Source organism: Lepidochelys kempii, chromosome 2, assembly GCF_965140285.1.
Source record: "Lepidochelys kempii isolate rLepKem1 chromosome 2, rLepKem1.hap1, whole genome shotgun sequence".
NCBI lineage: Eukaryota > Metazoa > Chordata > Testudines > Cheloniidae > Lepidochelys > Lepidochelys kempii.
The window spans coordinates 237,177,366-237,201,467 of NC_136381.1; the positions used below are offsets into that span (position 1 = coordinate 237,177,366).

General features: G+C 43.4%; 1 protein-coding gene across 9 annotated transcripts in view; it reads right to left on the reverse strand.

Annotated features, from left to right (window-relative positions):
• Positions 1-24,102, reverse strand: part of ABI1 (abl interactor 1) — a 120,374-nt gene that overhangs the window by 32,944 nt on the left and 63,328 nt on the right. For all 9 annotated transcript variants that reach the window (XM_073334294.2, XM_073334297.2, XM_073334293.2 and 6 more), the window contains exon 3: positions 20-196. In XM_073334294.2, coding sequence (XP_073190395.1) covers positions 20-196 — 177 coding nt within the window. The remainder of the gene's footprint in view (positions 1-19; positions 197-24,102) is intronic.

The following is a 24,102-nucleotide window of genomic DNA, read 5'->3' on the forward strand; positions in this document are numbered from 1 at the left end:
TATTTATATGGATTCTCACCTTTACTCCATGGCCAACATCATCCAGCACGGTATAGTCAATAGGTTTTCGAATGTACCTTACAGGACGCTCCATGTTGGCTGGCGCTATAATTTTATGAGTTCTTGATGTGTTCTTATTGGTTGTCAAAATACCTATCTCTCTGCGAGCCACTTTCTCTTTATGGATGTCCACAGTCTAAATTTAAAACAGAAAAGGATGTTTTATTTAAAAAACGTGCTGAAACATTCAAGTCAAACTCAATTAAACAATCTGAATTATCAAATTAATAGCACTTAAAACAAACTACTTTATTACACCTCACTAAAATAAGGAAAAACGTTTGCAAAAAAATGTAGAGTAATAAACAAGATCCTTGCTCTAAAAATAAAATTATACTCAGTGAAATAACAATGCAGTTCCAAGTAAGAATAGTAGTAATAAAGTGATCTATTTACAAATATTTGATTTTCAAACACACTTTACAGATATTACTGGATTAACAATCCTCAACACCCTCATAATTTACATTAGTGATCAATTATTCTATTTTTACAGATTAGAAACTACGACAAAGGTTAAGTGACTTGCCCCAAGCCACAGAGGATAATGTCAGACCAGGTCAGTGGCTCACAGGCCCATAAATAAACTGTTACAGAAGGGTGAGGGCCAATTTTATATCAAAATCACCAACACTGAAAGGATAAAATTCTACTGAGCCTTGGAAATACTCTCAAGCCACCCACTTACTACACCAGAAAGACTGTTTCCTTGCCTCTAACATTTTAGCTTCCTTCTGTGCCTGCTCCAAATTTTGTCTTTACCAAAGAAAATGGATCCAAAGCTTAATACTGTTTATTTTATACCTTAAATAGGGCATCGATCTCTACTCAGAATGGAGATTTGGTTTGGTGGATCCAATCCCTGGAATTAACTTCTAAGGGGGAAAAAAGGGTTACACCTGTACTGTGCTCCACCAATTTAGAGGGCAAGGATCAAAGAAGCAGAGGCCGTACAGACTAGGGGACCCTGATCCTATAATTTGAAGGAGCAAACTAATTTTGATGCATAAAACAAGCCTCTCTGCACATAAATTGGACATTGTTTAACTCCTAGCTGAGGGAGCCAAATTAAAAGGCCAAGGATATAGAGCAACAATCAGAACCCAGGAAAGCGAGAGTGAGTGAAAGAGAGCATGATGATCCTTTGCTGTTTCCAGAGACTGATCCAGACATCTGCCCCAATCAAAACCAGTATTGTCCTGCATACACTTTGTTTAGTAAAGGAAACAAGCACCCAGATGAATCATAGAATTAGTTTGTATTCAAACACAATATTTCACCATCTAATCATGCCCAACACGTAAGTACCCAGGAGGTCAACAGCTCCTAAGAAAACATGGGTACATTTATACTGCAAAACAAAAAACACACCTCCCCCACAGCAGTGTGTCAGAGCCTAGGTCCGTTCACTCAGGATTGTGCTACAGGGCTAAAAATAGCAGTGTAGACATTCCTGCTTGGGCTCGGAAACCCTCCCCCCATTGCCAGGTTTCAGAGCACAGACTTTTTTATTAATTATTATTATTAATATTGCATACTTACCTTAACTCTTTGCTGACTATGCATACAGAGGTGATTTTCAAATGCTTGCAGTAGAACAGATTTAGTCAACTGTATTATAGTAAAAAGAAAAGGAGTACTTGTGACACCTTGGAGACTAACAAATTTATTTGAGCATAAGGTGCCACAAGTACTCCTTTTCTTTTTGCGAATTCAGACTAACACGGCTGCTACTCTGAAACCTGTATTATAGTATATACTTTTAAATCATCTTGAGCTCTTTGGAGTTAAAGTAGAAGGAATCAAAAACCTTTCACAGCAGTTTCTATACCCTATTAAAAATCGCAAACTAGGACACAAGGTAAGTGGAGGAGGAACTTAAAAGCAGCAAAATCTAGCTGGCTGTTTTCACAGCCTCAGATTGAACAACAGATGGTTTGCAACATTCTGTGACATTCTTTTACTTTAGAAAACACGGAAAATTGAATTTGAAGACATTGGTTGAGATTTTCAAAGCAATGCAGGAGATTTAGCCACATATCTTCCAATTAAACAGAAGATGTGGCTACATCCCCTGCACTGCATGTAAAATATTGAGTGAGATGTTTACACTCTGACATAAATCCTCAATAGTCACCAAGTCTAAGTTAAGGCAACATTCTGAGCTAGGCACTTTAGACATATGCAGGCCTTACCTATTAAAATCAGCTACAGCATCCACACACATGCTCTAGCAGCCAATTTTACAAGATGAAAGGCAAAGAGCAGTAGCTCAATAAGGCTAGGTCTTCTCGAGAAATGCTATAGCTGCACAAAACTGTAGTGTAGACACTCACTACAACAATAGGAGGAGTGCTCCCGCCACTGTAGTTAATCCACCTCCAGGTCTGTGATGCTAGAAGACCAGGTGCCAGCTCATGCCAAGGCCCCTAGGCCTCACTGAACCCTGACAAGTAGCCTGGCTCACCTATGTGTCAGCATTGTTGGGAAAAGCCTACCAACAGTAAAGTGATGTGGTACATAATAAATATGTAGAGGCCAACTCATCTACTGCTAAATGCAGACCAGTGATTTGTAAAATTGGACATCACTAGCATTAGAATAAAGCAACAGAGAATTAGAGCTGTACTGTAAGCAATACAGTTAGACACACAAGTTGAAAGCATACCAGTGATATAATGGTAGCTTATTGCTTAGTCACAGGCAATGTCTTCACTACAAGAAAAGTTGGACTCATTTTGTTTTGTTTTACAGCAGGATAACTGTGCATAGCTATCCTATTGTAAAATGGAGACAAGGTAGCATCATATCACGAGATAGCTAGGTGACATCAACACTGTACCCACACCAGTGGTTAGCCTCACCTAGTCTACCTTGCAGTAATATTACAAAAAGAAAAGGAGTACTTGGGGCACCTTAGAGACTAACCAATTTGAGCATAAGCTTTCGTGAGCTACAGCTCACTTCATCGGATGCTGTAGCTCACGAAAGCTTATGCTCAAATAAATTGGTTAGTCTCTAAGGTGCCCCAAGTACTCCTTTTCTTTTTGTGAATACAGACTAACACGGCTGTTACTCTGAAACCAGTAATATTACAATAACTCCTCTCCACTTGGGTTTTGCAGCAGGATAGCTAATGTGCATTAGTTATACAGCAGTAACACTTTTTTAAGCAGTGAAGACAAAACCTCAGAAAGTAAAACGGTAAAGAACATAATTGGCTTAATGCCAACGAACATCAGGAAACTGTCAACAAAGCTTTAAGTAGTTTTAAAAAGGTCAGTGGATAGTTGCCCCTTTAATATCTGGCTGTGTTAGACTGTCACATTCTTCCAGGCTATCACATACTTGATATGAAGTTGAAGTTTAAGAGATTATTTCTCAGAAGTGGGGTAGATGCCAGTCCCAGTATAATAATAATACAATCAGCCTATTTTTTTTCCCCCTTGTACTGCAGAACGTAAAGCATGGACGGAGCTGTAAAATATTCACAGACCAACCCCGCCCAAGGTCATGGAGAACGATGAATGAAAATGTAGTGTCTTTGTATAAATCATCCTAGAAAGTGACCATTACTTTTAAGCTTTAAGTGTTTTAAGCTAAAGATGGCTCCAACCACCACCTTAATTCCGCCCCAATGTATCCATGTCCACCCCCTATGCTTGTGAGCCTACACCAATTGCTACAAGGAAGAACATTTAATACAGAGAAGACGACTTAACGGAGATGTACTTGCTGGTGTACAGCAAGTAAAATTACCCCTAGCAAATAAACTCATGAACGTGCGTGCTGGTATATTTAAACTGACCTTAATGTTGGGTTGATTAAAAGAAAGTGAAGCTACATAGAATACCAAAAGGCAGTTACTTAGTACAAATCAAGATTTGTACTAAGTAACTGCCTTTTAGGTGTCTATGTGCTAAGTGAACTGGAACTCCTGAGTCGCTATGCAGAGTAGCTAATTCACAGGCTTCCGACCCTCAATATTAATGCAAAATTAGCGAATAAAGGAGTGCCCTCAACCTGAGGGAAAAGAGAGGAGGAAAGAGCGCCTCATATTGCTCAACAGAAACCTTTCCAGGAGTTTTTACATGCTCTGAAAAGGGTGTCCTGGCCAGTCCTCAACGGTAAGAATGGTGGCTGCAATGTGAACCCTAGTAAGGCATGAGGGAGGGAAAGAAAAAGTGAATGAGGGGGGCTGAAGGAGAAAGCAAAATCAGTGAATCCTCAGGACTCTAGCAGGAAGAAGGGTTTTCAATTACTACCTGTGCACTATCCATTCCTGGGGAAGAAGGGAGGAAAATAACTCAAGTTACATAAACCCATGAGAGCACATTTACAAAAACATAGGTGTTTGATCAAACACATTCTCTAATAGTGTTCTCTCTCTAGAGAGAGGAAATTGCCCTAAACACCACCACCACAAAAAAGATAAAATAGATACATTAAACTGAAAAAAAAAAACCCTAAAATAGTGCTGCTGCTGTTTGTGTAATTTTATTTTGACAGCTTCTTGAGTCACTTCACACAGCAATTCCCAGACCTTTAGCATGATATTCACATCACAAACTTGCTCTTTTAAGACAAATGTCTTTGCAGCTGTAAGAGCTACATAGAAGTAACATTACATTTGGGCCCTTGATTCATACAGACATGGAAATTCAGGGCTAAAACTCCATGCTGATACTTCAGCTATACCTCAAAAACACAACTATTTCAGAGAAAAAGAGTGGATGAAGGAGAGAGAAAACAGAAGGGGGAGTGGGTGGGGGGGCGGGGAGAAGAGAAGAAGCCAGGATTCTAGAGTCTTTTTGGCTTTTGTGAGTAAGTCAGAGAGACAGACACCCTTTAAAAATATATTTTTTATATATCAGTTTGTGGCCGAATAAAAGTTTGGGATGGGTTTGAATTATTAAAAGCACAATTATATTAATGTTCGTACAGAGCTTTGGATCGTTAAAGCACTACTTACATGCTAAGCATCGTTCTGCAGGTATGAGAATTACTAGATCAGAATGGACTGTGTGTGAACAGATGTTTAGGCACAAGGGGAAGTTCTTAGGAGTTACAGAGGAAAAAAAGTGTTGCCTCTTGTGTAACAGATTTCTAACCTTTTCCCCCTCTTCAGTGTGTCTGGAGTGACTAAATCATACTTAATGGATTGGTCACTTGTGGAATTTTTATACCCGTTTTCCACATCAAAGTTGGTGTTTTATTCCCTGAACAATTCCAACACTTTAAAAGTCACAGGAATAGATAAACGCTAGTGTTGTAAACGGATACGGTAGCACTATTCTAAGCTGAAGCCTCACAGTACGCTGCACAAACTATAGAACAGGTTACAAACAACACGGCACTGCTGTGGCAGTACAGCACACAGGAAAACCCTGAGGAGGATAGGTCATAAGTCACAGGGATCCTTACCAAGAGACCACCACAACTGCTATTATAAAGCTCCACTATTAAGGCTAGTACAAGGCTTTAAAATATTTGTTATTGATCTGAAGGAAAGAGCACAGAAATGGAAGTCAAGAACTTCTGATTCTGACTCTGGCCTGACCACTGACTCATTGTGTAGCCTTATGAAAAGTCATTTCGTGGAGAAGTCTCAGCTACCCCATGTAAAAGGGAGATAGCACACTTTCCAATCTATTTCAAAGGGGAGCCAAGGGGATGAATTAGTTAATGCATGTACAATGTTTTAAATAAAAACAACAAGGAGTCTGAAAGCTTATGCCCAAATAAATCTGTTAGATTTTAAGGTGCCACCGGACTCCTTGTTGTTTGTGGATACAGACTAACAAAGCTACCCCGATACTAGACACATATTTTAAATGTGTACAGATCTATGTATGTGCACAGTATTACTGAGATCCATTCTACTTTCAATCTGAACAGCTGAGATCCTTGTTAGTAAAGTCATTCAGTATATGTGGGGGGCAAAGAGAGGAATGGGCATTTTATTCATTTTATATTTGAGGGTGGGGTGAGAAATTCTCCTCAAATAAAGTTGTTTTACTGCTCAAGTAGAGAAACAGGAAGTATTTGAACAAAAAAACCCCAACTTTCTAAACCAAGTTGTTTGGAACATAGTTTGACAATACCAGATCAGAACATTGGTCCATCAAATCTGATATCCTGTTCCCATAGTCTCCTGTACCTGATGCTGCAGAGAAATGGGAGAGGGAAATGAATCCCAGATTGAATTTAGGTGTGCAAGGCAGCACATGGAGGACTGAGTGGAATTCCTTCCTGTCCCACCAGGAAGATCAGCTTGAGCCTGGAACAGAGGTGGGCGAACTATGGCCCGCGGGCCACATCCGATCCGTGGGACCGTCCTGCCCAGTCCCTGAGCTCCTGGCCTGGGAAGCTAGTCCCCAGCCCTTCCCCTGCTGTCCCCCCCTCCCCCGCAGCAACGCCGCCGCACAGGCAGCTCTCTGGGCAGCGGGCCTGCGCGCTCATGCAGGGCAGCATGTCTGGCTCCGGCGCAGCTCCCAGACATGCTGCTCTTAGAGGCATGGTAAGGGGGCAGGGGGGTTGGCAGTGGTTGGGGGGGGAGGGGCCAGGGAACAGGGGGCGGTTGGATAGGGCATAGGTTCTTGAGGGAGGGTGCCAGTCAGGGGATAGGGGTCCGGAAGTGGGAGTGGGTGGATAGGGGGCAGGGGCCAGCCTGTTTGGGGAGGCACAGCCTTCCCTACCTGGCCCTCCATACAGTTTCATACCCTGATGTGGCCCTTGGGCCAAAAAGTTTGCCCAGCCCTGGCCTAGAAGTAAAGGGCTTTGACTACCCTCATTGTCATTGTTAATGTACAATAAACGGTCAAACATTATCCAGACTCCTCTTTTAAAACTGATCCACTGTTTTTATTTCATTTCAATTGCTCATGGCAGTGAAACACATGAGTAACTAATATTTTGCATTATAAATTAATTAGTGGTTCTAAGCTCACTGCCCACCAATTTCAACATGTTCCCTTGGTCCAGAGGCAAAGGGGCAGGGATTCAAGTAGAGGCAAACAACCAGCTTTCACTATACCCTTCACTCTTAAATACCTTAATCAAATCCCCTCACAATCCCTATTTCCAAGCTAAATAATCCTAGCTGTTTGCAATCTCTTCTGCATAACTCCCACCATAACACCAAGCATTTTCACTTTCCAACCAAAGAATCACACATATTAGCCAGAGGCTGATAACACCATTCTCTGTCTCCCAAACTTTTGTATCAGAGAGGTTCAGGGTGAATAACCTGGTGAGACCACCAGCTTCCAATCCCCAGCTACTGGAATATGCTACTACCCTCCAGTCTTCTGCAAGGCCAAGAGGAAGTCTGTTATTCTTCTCTCCTCAACCCCTGGCTACTGCTGCTAGGAAGAATTCTATTCTCTACCCTTCTCCCCAGTCTCCATTTTTTGATATTCTCCTTTCCAGTGATTAGCTTGAGTTTCCACTGCTTCCCATAGACTTCTTTCACTCTGGAGAAAGCTAACGCTTGGATTTCACTGCCAGGGCCGGCTCAAGGATTTTTGCCACCCAAGCAAAAAATTTTTTGGCTGCCCCCGCTTTTTTTTTTTCATGCCCCCTTACCCCCAGCTCCGCCCCAACTCCCAACCCCTTCCCCAAATCCCCAGCCCCGCCTCCTCCCCCGGGCACAGAATCATAGAATATCAGGGTTGGAAGGGACCCCAGAAGGTCATCTAGTCCAACCCCCTGCTCAAAGCAGGACCAATCCCCAATTAAATAATCCCAGCCAGGGCTTTGTCAAGCCTGACCTTAAAAACTTCTAAGGAAGGAGATTCTACCACCTCCCTAGGTAACGCATTCCAGTGTTTCACCACCCTCCTAGTGAAGAAGTTTTCCCTAATATCCAACCTAAACCTCCCCCACTGCAACTTGAGACCATTACTCCTTGTCCTGTCCTCTTCTACCGCTGAGAATAGTCTAGAACCATCCTCTCTGGAACCACCTCTCAGGTAGTTGAAAGCAGCTATCAAATCCCCCCTCATTCTTCTCTTCTGCAGGCTAAACAATCCCAGTTCCCTCAGCCTCTCCTCATAAGTCATGTGTTCCAGACCCCTAATCATTTTTGTTGCCCTTCGCTGGACTCTCTCCAATTTATCCACATCCTTCTTGTAGTGTGGGGCCCAAAACTGGACACAGTACTCCAGATGAGGCCTCACCAATGTCGAATAGAGGGGAACGATCACATCCCTCGATCTGCTCGCTATGCCCCTACTTATACATCCCAAAATGCCATTGGTCTTCTTGGCAACAAGGGCACACTGCCGACTCATATCCAGCTTCTCGTCCACTGTCACCCCAGGTCCTTTTCCGCAGAACTGCTGCCTAGCCATTCGGTCCCTAGTCTGTAGCGGTGCATTGGGTTGTTCCGTCGTAAGTGCAGGACCCTGCACTTATCCTTATTGAACCTCATCAGATTTCTTTTGGCCCAATCCTCCAATTTGTCTAGGTCCCTCTGTATCCTATCCCTGCCCTCCAGCGTATCTACCACTCCTCCTAGTTTAGTATCATCCACAAAGCAGGACCAATCCCCAATTTTTGCCCCAGATCCCTAAATGGCCCCCTCAAGGATTGAACTCAACCCTGGGTTTAGCAGGCCAGTGCTTAAACCACTGAGCTATTCCCCCCCCCAATTAACTCCCCAATGCATGCTGCATTCCCCCGCCGCATTGCTTCCTGCAGCTTCCCCCCCACCCCCACAACTACCCACCCTCGCTCACCTCCGCTCCACCTACTGCCCCAACACAACGCCGCTCCACTTCTCCCCTCTCTGGCGAGGGAGAGGCAGCGCATTCAGGGGAGCAGGTGGAGTGGAGGTGAGCGAGGGTGGGGGGAGCGCAGGAAGTAATGGTGGGAGGGCCCCCAGAGGAACTGCTCCCCATCCCAGCTCGCCTCCACTCCACCACCGCCACCTCCCCTGAGCGCACCACTGCTCGGCTTCTCCTCCCTCCCTCCCAGTCTTGCTGCGCGAGCCTGGGAGGGAGGGAGGGGGAAGAAGCAGAGTGGCGGCAGTGCGCTCAGGGGAGCGGGTGGAGGTGGAGTGGAGGCGAGCTGGGGTGGCGGGTGCACATTTCTAGGGGTGGCCTGGCCGGCACCGGAATGCCGCCCCTAGAAATGTCCCGCCCCAAGCACCTGCTTGTTTTGCTGGTGCCTAGAGCCGGCCCCGTTCACTGCTGCACACAGAGTCCCATGCAGCAGCAGTGAAATGTAGCCTCATTAGCTCCACTATGGTTTTGTTTGGAAAATATATAGGCAACGGCAGAAGCACAGCAGTTGCCCATCTGCAGGCTTAGGACAGACACTGTTGCAGTGTTTTCTTCCTAAGTCTGCAGATAGGCACCTTCATAACAATAAAAGGAGAGAAACACAATTGTTAAAATAGATCCTAAACATTAATGAATTTCTGCAAACCTTCCCCCCTCAAATCAGAGGCAAGTAATTGAATATATTACATTTTCAAACCCTCTGTCGTATATGTATTGCTAGAGACCAGAGCTGTTTGCATCTACTAAAAAGGCAGCATACCTTCTCATAACCTTTGAAGTCAAGTGGTTCTGAAGTGCTTCATAAAAACAATGAGTTCCATATTTACATAATGGCAGTTGTATTTGCTTCAGTAATCACAGGCTCTAAAACCAGCAGCTCACACGCTTCCCTATTCACTGGGTTTGAGATTTTGAAAGCCAACCTGGGGATCTGGCCACACAGTTGCCACTGAAACAACCAGGAATAGGAAAGTGTGCTTATGTGAAAAATTCCTTTCTTGGAGCAATAAGAGCCACAGAACCATTACAACTGGTACTTCAGCCTGCTTGCAGGTTGGGGGCAGAACCAAACTTCCCAGTGATAGGCAGCAAGCAGGAAAATGACCACCTTTTGAAATTATCTCCAGTTGAGACAAATTGTATGGCCAGGATAATTCAATTCTACTTTTCTAAATTAGAAATCTGTTAAGACACTTGGAGGAAAATGCACAAGTTCTATTGCAGAGGATATGGACTTCCTCCTAATGAAACAAACCCAAATCTTTGGAGGTCAGTTTCCATTTCTATTCTCAATGATCCACTTATCCACTGTGGAGACCGTAGTCCTTGACGAAAGTAAATTTTCAAGTGAGCACAAATATGTTTTCCCAATTCTACATTGTGCTATGGTTCACAGATCTGTTACAATGGGATTTTCACAGCAGTATGCCTCCAGGGTGGAAACCAGGCTCATCCTTTAAATATGAATGCCCAAAATGAGGTGTATATATATCCTCCATTCTCCCCTGGGCACTACAACATGGAGAAGACCTCTGCCAAGAAAATTGCATTACCTAAATATTTGATAAGCAATATGTAGATTTGGTGAATTTTTTATATTGTTGACCATGTGTCTGCCTCAGACAGGAGGCATAACTTCCCTCCCTTTAACTGTCAGTGCTCCTAAGGACTGGGACTTTCATGAGTAACCAAATAAGAATATTTCTTCAATTTATTTTGGTGAATGAATGCTATGATTATTTGTCTGAATTCAATGTACAATAGTGGGTCCCGGAGAAAGCTCCCAGCTTTGAAAAAACCAAACTCCTCTGACCGGGGATGGTAGCCATTAGGAGGTCTACTTTAGCAGACAGGAAGAATAAGGACACCTCCAGCAGGGGATCAAAACTGGACAGTGCTGTAAGCAGCAGAATGGGGTTCCAAGGTTGGGCTCTATGACCTTGTGCAGCAACAATACACATTGTTTCCCTAAAGGAAGCATTTAATATTGGGATTTGTACAAACCTTTGGTTGAATATGCTGATAATGTTATACAGTAACTCCTCACTTAACGTTGTAGTTATGTTCCTGAAAAATGCAACTAAGCGAAACTATGTCAAGCTAATCCAATTTCCCCATAAGAATTAATGTAAACAGGGGGGGGGGTTAGGTTCCAGGGAATTTTTTTTTGGCCAGACAAAAGGCATTATATACATTTTAAACAAGCAATTTAAATACAGGTATAAGTTTTGAAACAATTTAATACTACAATCATTGTTGAGTACAAAGCTTGGTTGAGGTGGTGGAGTCAGAGAGTGGAAGATGGTGGATTGTCCGGCTGCTCCTCTTGCTGAACTTTCTGAACTCGAAAAAACAAACCTAGAGATTGTTTTTCCTCCCCCCAGTAAATTTCTTTATAGGAAGTCATTAGATGACCAGTTCCCCTAATCACTTTGCAGCTGCATTCCGTCAGGATCACCACCACTCAGGATTTGCAAGCCAGCCTTAACCTGCCTCTTCTCTCCCCCCGCCACCTCTGCCCCCAGACCATGTGGATCAGTGCCTTTCCCCTACTCCCCCGGCCTCCTGCCCATGCAATCAGCTGGTTTGCAGCATTCAGGAGGCAGGGGAGGGAGGGGGAGCAGGAGCCTGCACACCTTGTCCTCGCTCCTCCCCCTCCCTCCTGAATGCTGCAAACCAGCTGATTGCCACAGGCAGGGGGAAGGTGCTGACCCTTGGGGTCTGCCAATGGGCAGGAGGCCCTGGGGCGGGGTGAGCAGGGGAGCTGATATGGGGGCTGTCAACTGTGGACAAAACAGGCAGCCAAACGACCTTACAGGGGAGCATTACACAACTTTAAACTGAGCATGTTCGGTAATGGAGCAGGGATGTAAGATCAAAACAACGTGAAGCGAGAGTACGGTAAGTGGAGAGTTACTGTACAGCAGAAACTTGAAAATTTTGGTCAAACACTCCCAATGAGGCTCTCCTGGAGGAAATTCAAGGCTATGTTTCACTTGTTCAATATGTTACGATGGACTTTGCACCAGCCCATGTAATATGTTCTACTGGATGACTTTTTAGGGTCCATGAGAGTGAAAATTACTTCCTCTTAGTCTATGTCTACACTAGAAACAATACAGTGGCAGAGGCGCACTGCCACAGCTGCGCAGCTGTAGCACAGTACTGTAGGTGTGTACTACCGTAACTGAAGGGGCCTTCCACCACTAGTAAATCCACCTCTCCAAGAGGCAGTCGCTAGGTTGACAGAAGAAATTTTTATCATCCTAGCTGTGCCTACACGGAGGCTTAAGTCAGCTCAACAACATTACACAGGATGGGAAACTTCCACAACCCTGAGCAATGTAGTTAAGCTGATCTAACTTTGTAGTGTGGAACAGCCCTTAGTATCCATTTTGAACCTGGGCGGTCCAGGATGGAGGACCTGTTTTCGCAACAGCCACCTTCCTCAGAGACGCACATATCCCAAGGTCCAATGTTAGGCTAATCCGATCCAAGAGCCATAGTCTGCTCAGCCAGAAAGGCATAAATAGCATCACTGTCACTCTCCCTTCCTATCTTCTGTAAGATTCTGTGTCCAAAATGAAGTTTGGAATTTCCCTTGGAAAAGCTCTGCAAGCAGAAAAGCCTGTCTGAGTTGCCTGCCACTGCAGAGGTAGATAGGACTGGAAAAAACTTCAGAGGTGTTTGGGTACTGCTTTACTGACAGATCTGGTCCTGCCCCCCAAGTTGCAAGCAGGTCAGGGTACCCATTGAAATAAATCTGGTGACTGTGGCAGGATGAAGAATGGGGTGGCTAACTCCCATACTTGGCTTTGGAAAAAAAAAAGTCTCAGTTTAGAGACAGTAGAAGACAATTTTACTGAGAAAACCAGCATTCTCCTGGATAGAAAGATTACCCTATAACCTTATCCTCAAAAAGAGGGCCATGTTCAAGAGGTCTGACTTCCATTTAGCCAGTCACTGGAGTCCACTGTTAAAGTGAGGGTATACCTTTAAGATGCAACCTATAAATCGCTGAATCACAGGAGAGGGAAAGTTCTAGTAACAAGCAGAGTAACTTTTGAAAAAACAAAAAATGCTCCTTCTCCATTTTGACATTTTAAACTATTTTAAAAACATGGGAAGATGTGTCGCTGTTTACTTTATTAAAAATACTCAAAAGAATTTAGTGACAGTAAATGTTTGCATTATACATGTCCTACCATAGTTGCACATGGCAATTAAAACAAAGTTAGTCAGACTGTCTTTAGGGAGCTTAATTTCTGGTAGCTTAAAACAAAAACGCACAGCTGAAGTCCATCCCCCACACACATCCCTCCCACAGTACAGACAAGTCACAGGGTAAGAAAGAAATCTCTCAAGAGGCAGTCTAGTTAGTCTCATTTCCTGAAGTCCTGGTAAGTACAGACCCCTTAAGGTAAAAGGCTAGAGCAATGGTTCTTAACCTTTACCGCAGCCTGCACCCCTTTGATTCCCAAAATATGTTCTCACAACCCTTATCAAAAATCATTAAAGTAGGTCAGTTCTTTAAACCTAGATATATTTTGTTTGTATATTACAGTAATTGTTACAAAAATATATCATGTTAATACATAGGATTGATGAAACAAAGTTCTTACATGCCTGTGCTTAATTTGTGTTTTCAATGATTTACCTTCTAAAAAAACTGGCATGTCTTGCACCCCCAGAAAGGGCATCTCGCACCCCCAGGGAGTGCAGGCACCCCAGGTTAAATCATAGAATCATAGAATATCAGGGTTGGAAGGGACCTCAGGAGATCATCTAGTCCAACCCCCTGCTCAAAGCAGGACCAATCCCCAATTTTTGCCCCAGATCCTTAAATGGCCCCCTCAAGGATTGAACTCACAACCCTGGGTTTAGCAGGCCAATGCTCAAACCACTGAGCTAACCACTGGACTAGAGCAATCAGATACATGTCTCACTTAATTTGTAATAAAAGTCACATATTCTCCTACCTTTAGATAGGACTTACAGTCAAGAGGCTTTTACAGATTAACATGATGACCCAAAGTCATCAGTATGTAGCAGACTGTGCAATGTCAGCATAAAACATATAACCCTCACCTGTTAAGAGGGGAATGTTCAACATTTCTTACATTACACATTCCCAAACGTAGAACATTGTCCTACCAGAGCTTCAATTAGCAGATCCTATTTGTCTGTTTAAACTAACCACATTTAATGATCTTAAAATATTGATAAAACATTTTGCTAAATTCATTCAATTTTGTTCAATCCCTCCCCCCTTTAAAAAAAGTCTTAATTAAATTACTTTTAATGGCTCATCTCTGAGCTTCACAAGCACCATCTGTGAAGGCTAATGGTTAAATTTTAGTCTCCATTTTACAAGTGGCCACTCACAGTTAAAATCTTTGTGGTGTATATGCACAGATGCACAGCAGCAGATTTTTCAATCTTTTCAATGATGCCCACCTACTTAAGGGAGATTAGATTGGAGCCTGATGCACACAGCAGCAGCTAACTATGATCTTGAAGCTCTGAAGCAAGATATTCTCTTTATTTGTAAATTTTTTCCTTGGTATCAGAAAAAAGTGCAGGGAAATTCAGTCTGCCACTTCATTAGTTCCCTCTCAAATGGGTTTTTTTCTAACTAAGCCTCAAACAGAATAGAACAATTAATTAGATGAATTATAATAGTCTCCAACATGACTGTGGTATGTCCTACTTGGCATATCATATCAGTATTAAGTTACTTTGACAAATTTTTCCCAAAGCAGCCTTAAATACTGGAAATTTGTCTTCTATGGCAGCCAGAAAATGTCTTTTAAAGAGTAAGAGGAATAATACTGGCAAATCTTTAAATTAAAGAAAATGCTGCTTTTAGATATGTTGAAAAACTTCATTAAAAACATAAGTTACAAAGATATGCCTGAAGCCTTATTTGCCAGAAAATGTAAAAAGGTTAGTGGTAAACCTACTATAATTATGAAACTAGAGACATTTTTTTTCTAAGCTGAAGAACAGACGTCACTGAAAACTGAAGATAAAAAGGGCCAAATTTTCAAACAAAATCTGTGAAACTATATACACCTCCATATGCACATGTAAATGCAGGGTTGGGGCAGACAATCTGAAAATCTAGATCTTACTCTGTTAAAGCTAGCAAGGTCAATAGCAGGTTCTTGTTCAATGTAGTCTCAACTCAAATTTTGCTCCCCCCCCCCCGTAGGCATGGGCGTACCAATCCCAACATACACAAAACAAAAACCAGACACTAATCTGAAGACAGTCTTAAAAGTTCATCCTCCTCTAAACAAATTGCTCCTTTCACTAGCGTACAAGGGTCATGTGCAGACGGTGGGTGGGTGGAGTCTTATGTTCAGCATAGGATCATTTCCTGAGTCTCAAATTTCAAAATTCCCATTGAGGAAAATCCTACTAAATTTAGACTCTTCTGGACAAATGGAACAGGAGCCAAGATGGAACACTCCCAAAGGGAGGCTGATGCAGAGACAGAATGGAGAGGTTGAATTGTAGGACCAAACTGAGGAAGGAGGCTGGGCCAGTTGTCTAACAGAACTCCAGATCATGCTTGATCAGTCACCCCCTGTGCCAGCTGGGTGATGTGGCGGTTGTACACCTTCCCCTTGATACTAAACAGGGAGGGGAACAAGTCTGGTGACCATCTCAGGGCCCACTTGTGAAAGGCATGGCTCTCACTGGACTTCAATAGAAGCTGAAGGCACTCAGCTCCACACCTGGTAGCTTTTAGTGCATTGCAGGACTGCACTGTAACAATCAACAGCATTGGCAGGTTCTGGAAGGAGTCACATCAAGCCCTCATCCACTGGAGGGCATGTCACTGCAACATGAAGCCTATAAGAGGGGTCTTTTGGGTGGGGGTGGGGGAGGCAAGGAGAGGAAGAAAAGGGGAAGGATAAAAATAAAATGGGTTGTGATCAGAAGACAGATTCTTAATAGTATTTTTCCATTAAAAAATTAATGTCAGCTGCACCTTATTGTGCCACTTAGGTTGCCTCTGCTTAACAACTCATTTAAAAAACATTTTCTCAGCTCCTGTAAAGGAAGTGAGACACATGGACCCTTTGCAAAGGGTCTCTTCAAACTCCTGTCACCTCAGACTTTAGGAACTCATCACACCAAACACATCTTGCAGAACATTTATCCACAAAGAGTAACATGTAAAGTATCTACAGAAAACAATCGTGAGATGTGTGTTTGGATAATATTTAAGGAATAACTTATTTGAAAGTATGATTTATGGACTTGGGAGTAAAAGTAAAGATCAAATCACCAGGATGTCTCAGTAACAGCCCATTTGAGCAAGAGGAAGTTGTCATCCCATCCTGTCTGGCCAGCGATACAAGTTTCAATCATTTAACCCTACACAATACTAAGACTTTGAATGGGAAACTATCATACACAATATAGAATCAAAGCCACTTAACAGTAAAAAAAGAAAATTTCAGTAGGACAGAGCTTCGCCCTAGCTGTGAATAGAAACAAAAAGACCTATCAGTTTACAATGTGGAGAAGGACACTCTGTAGCCATTCACTGAGAATGTAGGGAAGGAAATTGTTAATAAAGGGTAAACCCAGGTTCATGTTTTATAATTTTGTTTTTATTGCAACCACTTGTTTCTACCTCTCTTATTTCTAGTCAAATCTTTATTCTCTCTTAAATAAACCTACTTGTATTTTACCCGAAGTGCTCACAAGTGCTGTGCGATTTACAGGTGCAAAGGTGCAGAGGATCTGGAAAGTCTCTGAGTAGTCAGTGTCAGGGGCTGAGTATCACTGGGGAACAATGCAAGGGAACTCAGGGATTGGGGTGCACCTATTGTTAACCTGTAAGGTGAAGGGAGGGCTGGCATAGCCCAGAGGAGAGTGCTTGAGTGGCTGAAAGGCTGGTAGTGCCAAGGAGCTGACCTCCAGCTACCATAAGAAAGATTCCCTCTCGCTGGAGACAGGAGGTAACAGGATAACTCTCAGTCTTGGAAACCCTGAGAAGAAATTTTAGTAAGTCTATGGAGATTTGTAGTGCAGAAAAAAAATAGCTAAGGCAACTAGAATACCAAGGACAAAGCCAGATTCCTCTCTCCTCCCTGCCCGCTATGTTCCTGCACTGGTGGAATGCTTTGCTAAACTTCATTTTAGTATCAGGACTTGAAACTGAACTTGAAACATCTGGAATATGGAGGCCTGAAAGTGCTGTAGACAGCTGAAAACAAAACAATGTCTGTGAAGATGTCAGCCTACAGAGAGGAAGAAGTGGGATGGTTTGTGTCTGATGCACAAGAAAGGCAGATGGTAGCTCTGAGCTCTGTTCCTGACTGCATGAGGCTTAAGTGACTTGCCTAAAATCACAACAACTTTGGCTTATTTTTCAGTGACAAAGTTATCTACTGGTGGTAGCCATAACAGACAATTTTCAGGTACACTCAAGCACTTTTAGTACCGCATCACAAATGTGCTTTGAGCAGATTTAGATAACACACTGGGAAAGATATGATACAGCTTCCATGATCGTTACCAATGATGGAAATGCACCAGAGGCGAATTATGGGTCGAGTTTTCCTAGCTTAGGTAAGCCTATTGCTCATTTTCACCATTCATAAAGCAGATATAAAATTTAAGCACCTCCTTAATAGAAGTACAAGATTTACCGCATTAATGCTTGCGCAACACTTTGCAATCCTCTGATGGAAGATATAGAAATGCAATGTATTAGTTTTGGCAGGCAATTAACTTCTTTGGTATAAAAGGTTTTCACGTTTTCTAGTTCAGCGTGAGTGTAAGCAGCTAATAAAAAGCCTAATAATGTAAATTTGATCATGTGCATGCAGGAAAGAGCTGGTAGAGAGATGATTTGTGATTGTCTACCTACCTTCTAACACATACCGCTTTCCACCAACAGACGGATGTGGGAGGGTCACTCATACAGCCTCTTTCTGGGCTACTGCAAATCCCACAGCACCTTATAACTTTTCAATCACTACTGAAAATTCAGCCATGGCTTGAACAGCAACACTACACAACCATTTAAGACAGGAAGTGTTGATCACCATCATATCAGACTGTAACCATAAAGGAAATGTAATCAAGCACAATAATTTACAAGGAGCAGATCTGGTGTTTTGCTGTACCAATCCATCATTCCAATTAGAGTTTTATGCTGTATGGAGGCTGCCCATGCTAACTATTTTATTCTTTGTTTTACCCCTACCCCTCACTGAAAACAAGGTTTGATAAATGTTTGTTAGGAGGAAAAACTTCACCCAGTGAGACTGGGGGGATATTCTGATTAACAGTTTTGTTTAAATGGGGTTCTTTGGGGAATTTGTATAACTGGTATTTACTGATAATGTAGTTTTGATTTGTGGTTGTTACTCCACATAAAATATTAACAGAAAAGACTCAGTCTTTTTGTTGACCCCATATCATGTTTGAAATTTAAGCACTAAAAGTCGGAAAATTCAGAGTTACTATTGCTGTGGGAACCACACTTTGAAAGTCCTTACTTCAATGTTTAAGATTAGTCATAATACATTAAGTTACTTTTGTTTAAAGAAAAGAACAGAAGTAAAACAAGAAAATATGATGCCAATGCATTTGATGGCACACAGTCAAAATCCTGATTGCATATTCATTTGTTTCAGGTTCTGAAATTAGACTGTACACTCATTTCACATTTTACCTTCACTGGGCACAAATTTAAAAAAAGTGGTCAAGACTCAAATGGAAATTACAGGAAGCAGGATGGGGCAAAAGTCACCAATAGCAGATAGTCCACCAGGGATGCGATCTGCAAGTTGGATGAGCATGTGCACTGATATTTTGATAGTCACATTCAATGAAGACTTTGAAAAAATGGCAAGGGAGTACGACATCTCAGCCTTTATAAGAGACTTAGCATGACAGTTTAACTGGCAGTATAACAACACTAGAAAAATGTGTTAATTAAATAAAACATGAGAATCTAGTTTTTTCCATTGTTTGCAATTCACTCAGGGGAAATAAGGCTTTTTAAATGGTTTGGACTCATTAAAGAAACAGTCTTTTCACAACGAAAGTAGATCAGAAGTCTGTCCTATAAAATATTTTGTATGCTAAAAAAGTAACTTCACAGAAAATGAACATGTGCAACATGTGAAAAGGAAACCAGCTCAAAAACTTAAGAAATAGATTCAGTACAAGTTTCACTGAACTTTTTCTGAAAGAGCTTGAGAAAAAGAACCAGCTCTGAGCTGCAAAGATGAGCCAGAAGGTTCAGAGAACAGTTAACTGTTTCTAAAAGGTCGGTTTTCATTTTTTAAAGTCGTAAATAAGAAATGAACTACAGTACATATACTATACAGCAGCCAGTCTTCTCCGCCATTTTGAACAGTGACAGTAAAGCATTATACCCTTGTGATGCAACAGTGCATGGTACCATTACAATAGTTTTATTGCTTGCATAATTACATGTAGTATTTTAATCAGTTCTAATTTGTTATCTACACACCTGTTCATAAATTTTCTGTAATTCACATTAATATGAACATTTCCTCAAAAACTAAGAATAAATGTAGTTTTCGTGAGGGGTCCTGGCAAGACAGCTCAAGGAAAAGTCCTCCAGTCACACATGCAACAGGTACAGCACAGGCAGAAACAATTCAAAGTCTCCTACTATGCCCGGCCAACGTAACCTGAGCTTGAAATTGTAAAGGAGTGCTTTTAGGGAGAGTGTCGTTTCTGGGTACGTCTACATAGCAACTAGACACCCGCGAATGGCCCGTGCCAGGGGCTTGGGCTGCAGGGCTGTTTCACCGCTGTGTAGGTATGCTGGAATTGGGCTCCAGCCTAAGTCCTGGAACCCTCCCACCTCACAGGGTCCTAGAGCAGAGGCTCCAGCCCAAGCCCAGAAGCTACAATGCAATTAAACAACCCCTCAGCCTGAGCCCTATGAGCCTGAGTTGGCTGGCACAGGCCAGCCGCAAGCCTCAAGTTGCTGTACAGACATACCCGCTATGTTAATTGAATTGTTGGATTCTCTGCTGAGACTGCCAGCAGAGATGCATATTAATGGCAGATTTGGAGGTGGTTTTCTTGATAGGTCCGCCTGCATTAGGGAGTGTACTCACATCACCAACTCATGTCATGGAAGCCATCCAAACAACCATCAGATAGGATCTTTTACTGCTTATTGCGGCGTAAATGAACCAGGTATTTTAAGATGAAAGGTTCCATAATCTCCATTACAAATTCTCTACTTTCAGTTCCCTAGTTTAAAAATTGTATTAAGATGTGAAGAAAAGTTAATCTTCAAAGCTTGGTTAGGAAATTAACAAATATGTTTTCTCTGTACCAGAATACCCGCAAGATTTTGGGGTAGGACCACCTAGGATTGCATGAATAATGTGGCCACAATGTGTCACTTAAACTTGTCACATGCAAATATAATTGGTTCTGAACTTCTGACTGATTAATTCTCTTGTCTCTGGAAGCTTGCAATATTCTTGCCTGGTAGCAGTGTTATGGAAAGGGTGAGACAATCCTTAACTATTAGAAGTTCTCAATTTGTAAAGGTTTTCAATATAGAGGTTTCATTCAAGAGTTTAATTTTTACTAAACCCAGTGAATTTAGAATAATTCAAATTAAAAAATCCTAATTTTAACAGCCAAGCCACTGCAGTACCCTCCTTCTCCATTAGGTGGCCTAAACTCAAACTCAGGGTCTTAAGACTCCTCCCACAACTGAGCTGTAACTAAGCCCTGCTGCTTCTGCCTTCATAAAATTCACCTTTCCCTCTCAATCCGTAAGAGCCAAATCCCTTTTCCATGCCTTGGCCACCTTCCACCTAAACTGCTGCATCTTGTTCCTGAAAGGTCTTTGAAATACTAACTCCAGCCCTCTCCAGTCAATCTAAACACGTCAGCTAAAATCTCCTCATGCATGTCACTTCACTGGTTCCATGTTGTACTGTGTATTTATTTTAAACTTCTTGCCCTTGCGTTCAGGATCCTATCAAGCATAAACCAGTCTGTCTCTCTGACCTGGTCTGTTTTTCAGTACCCCACCTGAACCCTCATCTTCTCCACTCTACCAGTAATGCCAGTATCTTCTTGGCTCATGCAAGAGTCTGTGCCTTTTTCAGGCCTGGGTGCTTGGAATAACCTTCCAAAACCTCTCTCTTTTCTCTACCCTCATCTACTTCAAATACTCCTAAAAACTCCACTTCCACAGCATTATGTACAAAAAAAATGCACTTGTATACTAAAAAAAGTATAGTTAAAGTAAGAGCAATTAACAGGGCCTCAAACTCATTTCACAAGGCAGAGGTTACTACCTTGGACTGGGTCACGCAGACCCACTCAATAGGCTAGATTACAAGAAAAGTGGAAGACACATGGGGAGGGCCAGCTGGATCACAGGGGCACATGCAGTACAACATCAGAGTCTAGTAGGGTTGGTTTTTGTCATTAAGTCTTTTATAAGTTTTCCACTGCCATTCTAATTTGCAAACACTTGGTAATACAAACTTAAGAGTAGGCAGGGAAGTTACACTGCAACCTTCAAACTCTTTCGTAAGTCATTCTCATAAATCTTGATTTCCCCCCCACACAAAATAAATACAGAAGTCTCCCATTACGTTCACTGTACATGTCCCTTTACCTCAGAGGGTGACCAGATGTCCCATTTTTAAAGGGACAATCCCGTATTCAAGGCTGCCTGCAGGTGTCCCAACTTTTTTTTAAAAATGGGCAAACTGTCCTGTATTTTCTCCCCGCCACCCCCCCATCAGTATGGCAGGTCCTGCTGCTGGATGAATCCCTGCTCACCAGCTGCCCACCCACCAGCAGTTGGGGGCTGGGGGGGGGGAGAAGGCACACGCGCTGGGATGCAGGGGGGAGATGTGCAAGGCTGGTGGCAGGGCAAAGCTGTAACGTGCGGGGCCAGCTGCTCACCCTGCTGGTCCATCAGTGCAGCCCCTACTGCATGCCGGCTCTCGTCCAGCAGGTCCCCATCCCATTTTTGGCCAGCACTGGCTGCGTGCTGGGAGCTGCGGTGGCTGGTGAGTGCGGACAGGCACCAGGCAGTGGCCCATTAAATGTCACCTCTGCTGCTCACCCATTAGCCCTTTACGTGCTCCCCTCCTGCCCTCTCCCCCAAACCTCGCTGTTCCTCCATATCCCACCCCCAGCAGGGCACACCCCTCTCCCAGCATTGTGCAGAGAACCAGCCGCGGGCAGCGAACCAGCCCCTGGTGGGAATGCTCAGCTCATCAACAGCCTGACCAGCGACACCTTCCTTCCCCCACAGCCTCTGGCTGGGCCGGCGCTCCGTGAAAGCCTAAGACCCTCTGGCCTGTGGCATTAGCCAGGAAGAGCCAAACCCTACATGTGCCGAAGCCCTGCAAAGCACTGGCATTGGGGAAGCCTCTATTCCCCTCAGCTAAGCTCTGGGGTGGCAGGGGGAAAGCAATTTCCAGCCTAGTTGTGCCCCGAACCTGCAGGCTCCACAGCAGCCCCCAGGACAGGGGCTTAGCACCCTCTTCCCACACACCCCCTGGGTCCTGCCCCCAGGGAGCACGGGGCTGCTCAGTCCTCGAGGCACCCTTCCCTGCTGAGCCACCTCTCTGGCCAAGTTCGCTGAAGCCCCTGCAGTCTGGTTCCCTGGGCTGTGGTGCACAATGCATCCTTGGGGCTTAACCCCTTCGTGCCCATGCTGTAGCCAGGGGACAGGAGGCAGCTGGGTTATGTTGGTGGCCAGCAGCAGCATGGAGGTGTTAGCTGCCTTTCGACACTATGTAGGTAGGAAGGGAATAAGCAGCTTCAAGCTGCACGGGGGTGGGGTGAGGGAAGAGATGAGCTCTGCAAAGACACGGGTCAGGTCATCCCTCCCCCTGCACAGCTGGAAGCAGCTCCCTTCCCTCCCAAACAGTGCCAAAAGGCTGCTGCTAGCCACATTTTGGTGTGAACCCTGGCAGAAATCTGGGGAGGGGGGCTTGTGACCCTGCATGTTGCCTCAGGAAGATGTGGTGCCAGGAGAGGCAGGTCCTTCCCAGTGGCCCAGCCAGGCATGGAGGATGGAGAGTGCTGGGCAGGGAGGGGAGGGTCATCTGTATCTCCTCTCGCCCCCCCCCGCCAGTGTGAGAGGTATATGGGAGTGTGTCACCCCTCCCTGTGTGAGCCTTAAAGGTAAGAATGTAAATAAAGTGAACTACGCAGTATTTCTTTTTAACATGGTCTCAGTCAACTTGATGTTAATTCGAATGTTTGTACTGCAAAGTTCTGACTGATTGCCGTTTGAACTTGCTTGAATACCAGTAACTTCACCAGGTGTCCCATATTCAGCACAGGGTGACCATATTTCCCTACCTCAGCAGTACTGCCCGCCTACTCCCCTCCCCCCACCCTGAGCCCGCGTACTCCCCTCCCCCCACCCTGAGCCAACCTTTCTTCCAGCTGACACCTAGACCCTGTTTTCAGACTACCAGAATCACTTTTTGACCATAAAAAGTGTTCCTACACCAGCTCCTCCAGTCCTTACTGACCCAAGAGCTAGAACCATGAACTACTAAAAGCGAACGAGGAAAACGTGAGTCTTCCTGTTGAAAAATATTCCTAGTATCGTGGGTGTTCTAGACACAAGTGCTGCATAGTAACATTTTAAAGGAGATAATATATTTCTACATTATTAAGCGTCAATAAAACTCATGTACGGATGATGTGCAAATCTGTACAACACTGAAATCCAACAAAAGTTAAAGAATCCCCATAAGTTATAGAAGACTGGCCACACTGTTTCCCAAGGCAGTTGATCAGGCCACTCAGAAAAAAAGAGTGAAAGATCCTTAGATTAAATTTATACAAGTCCAATTAAAAACAAAACAAAAACACTTTCATAAGAGATAACTATGGAGTATGTCCAGGCTCAATGAATGGAATATAAAAGGAAAGCTTTGCAAGCTTCTGTGGTCTCCTCTACTTATTGTTTCAATTCTTTGCCTTTGCAAACAAGGTCACTCCATTTTTGAACTGCCAGTTGTGTAGAGTCAGCCAGCAATACATAAGATACATTTAATCCACACAGAGTAAACACTAGTGCATTTGGCAATTCAGCATTGGCTTTTAAGAAGTACCATAATGAGAGCTAAGCAAATACTATCAAAGGAGTAGGGGGGAAATATTTACCCATCCATTTGAACAAAATCTGCAAATTCACTGTATCTGAGTTTGTGATCTTTTGTATTTGTTTGTCCAAGCA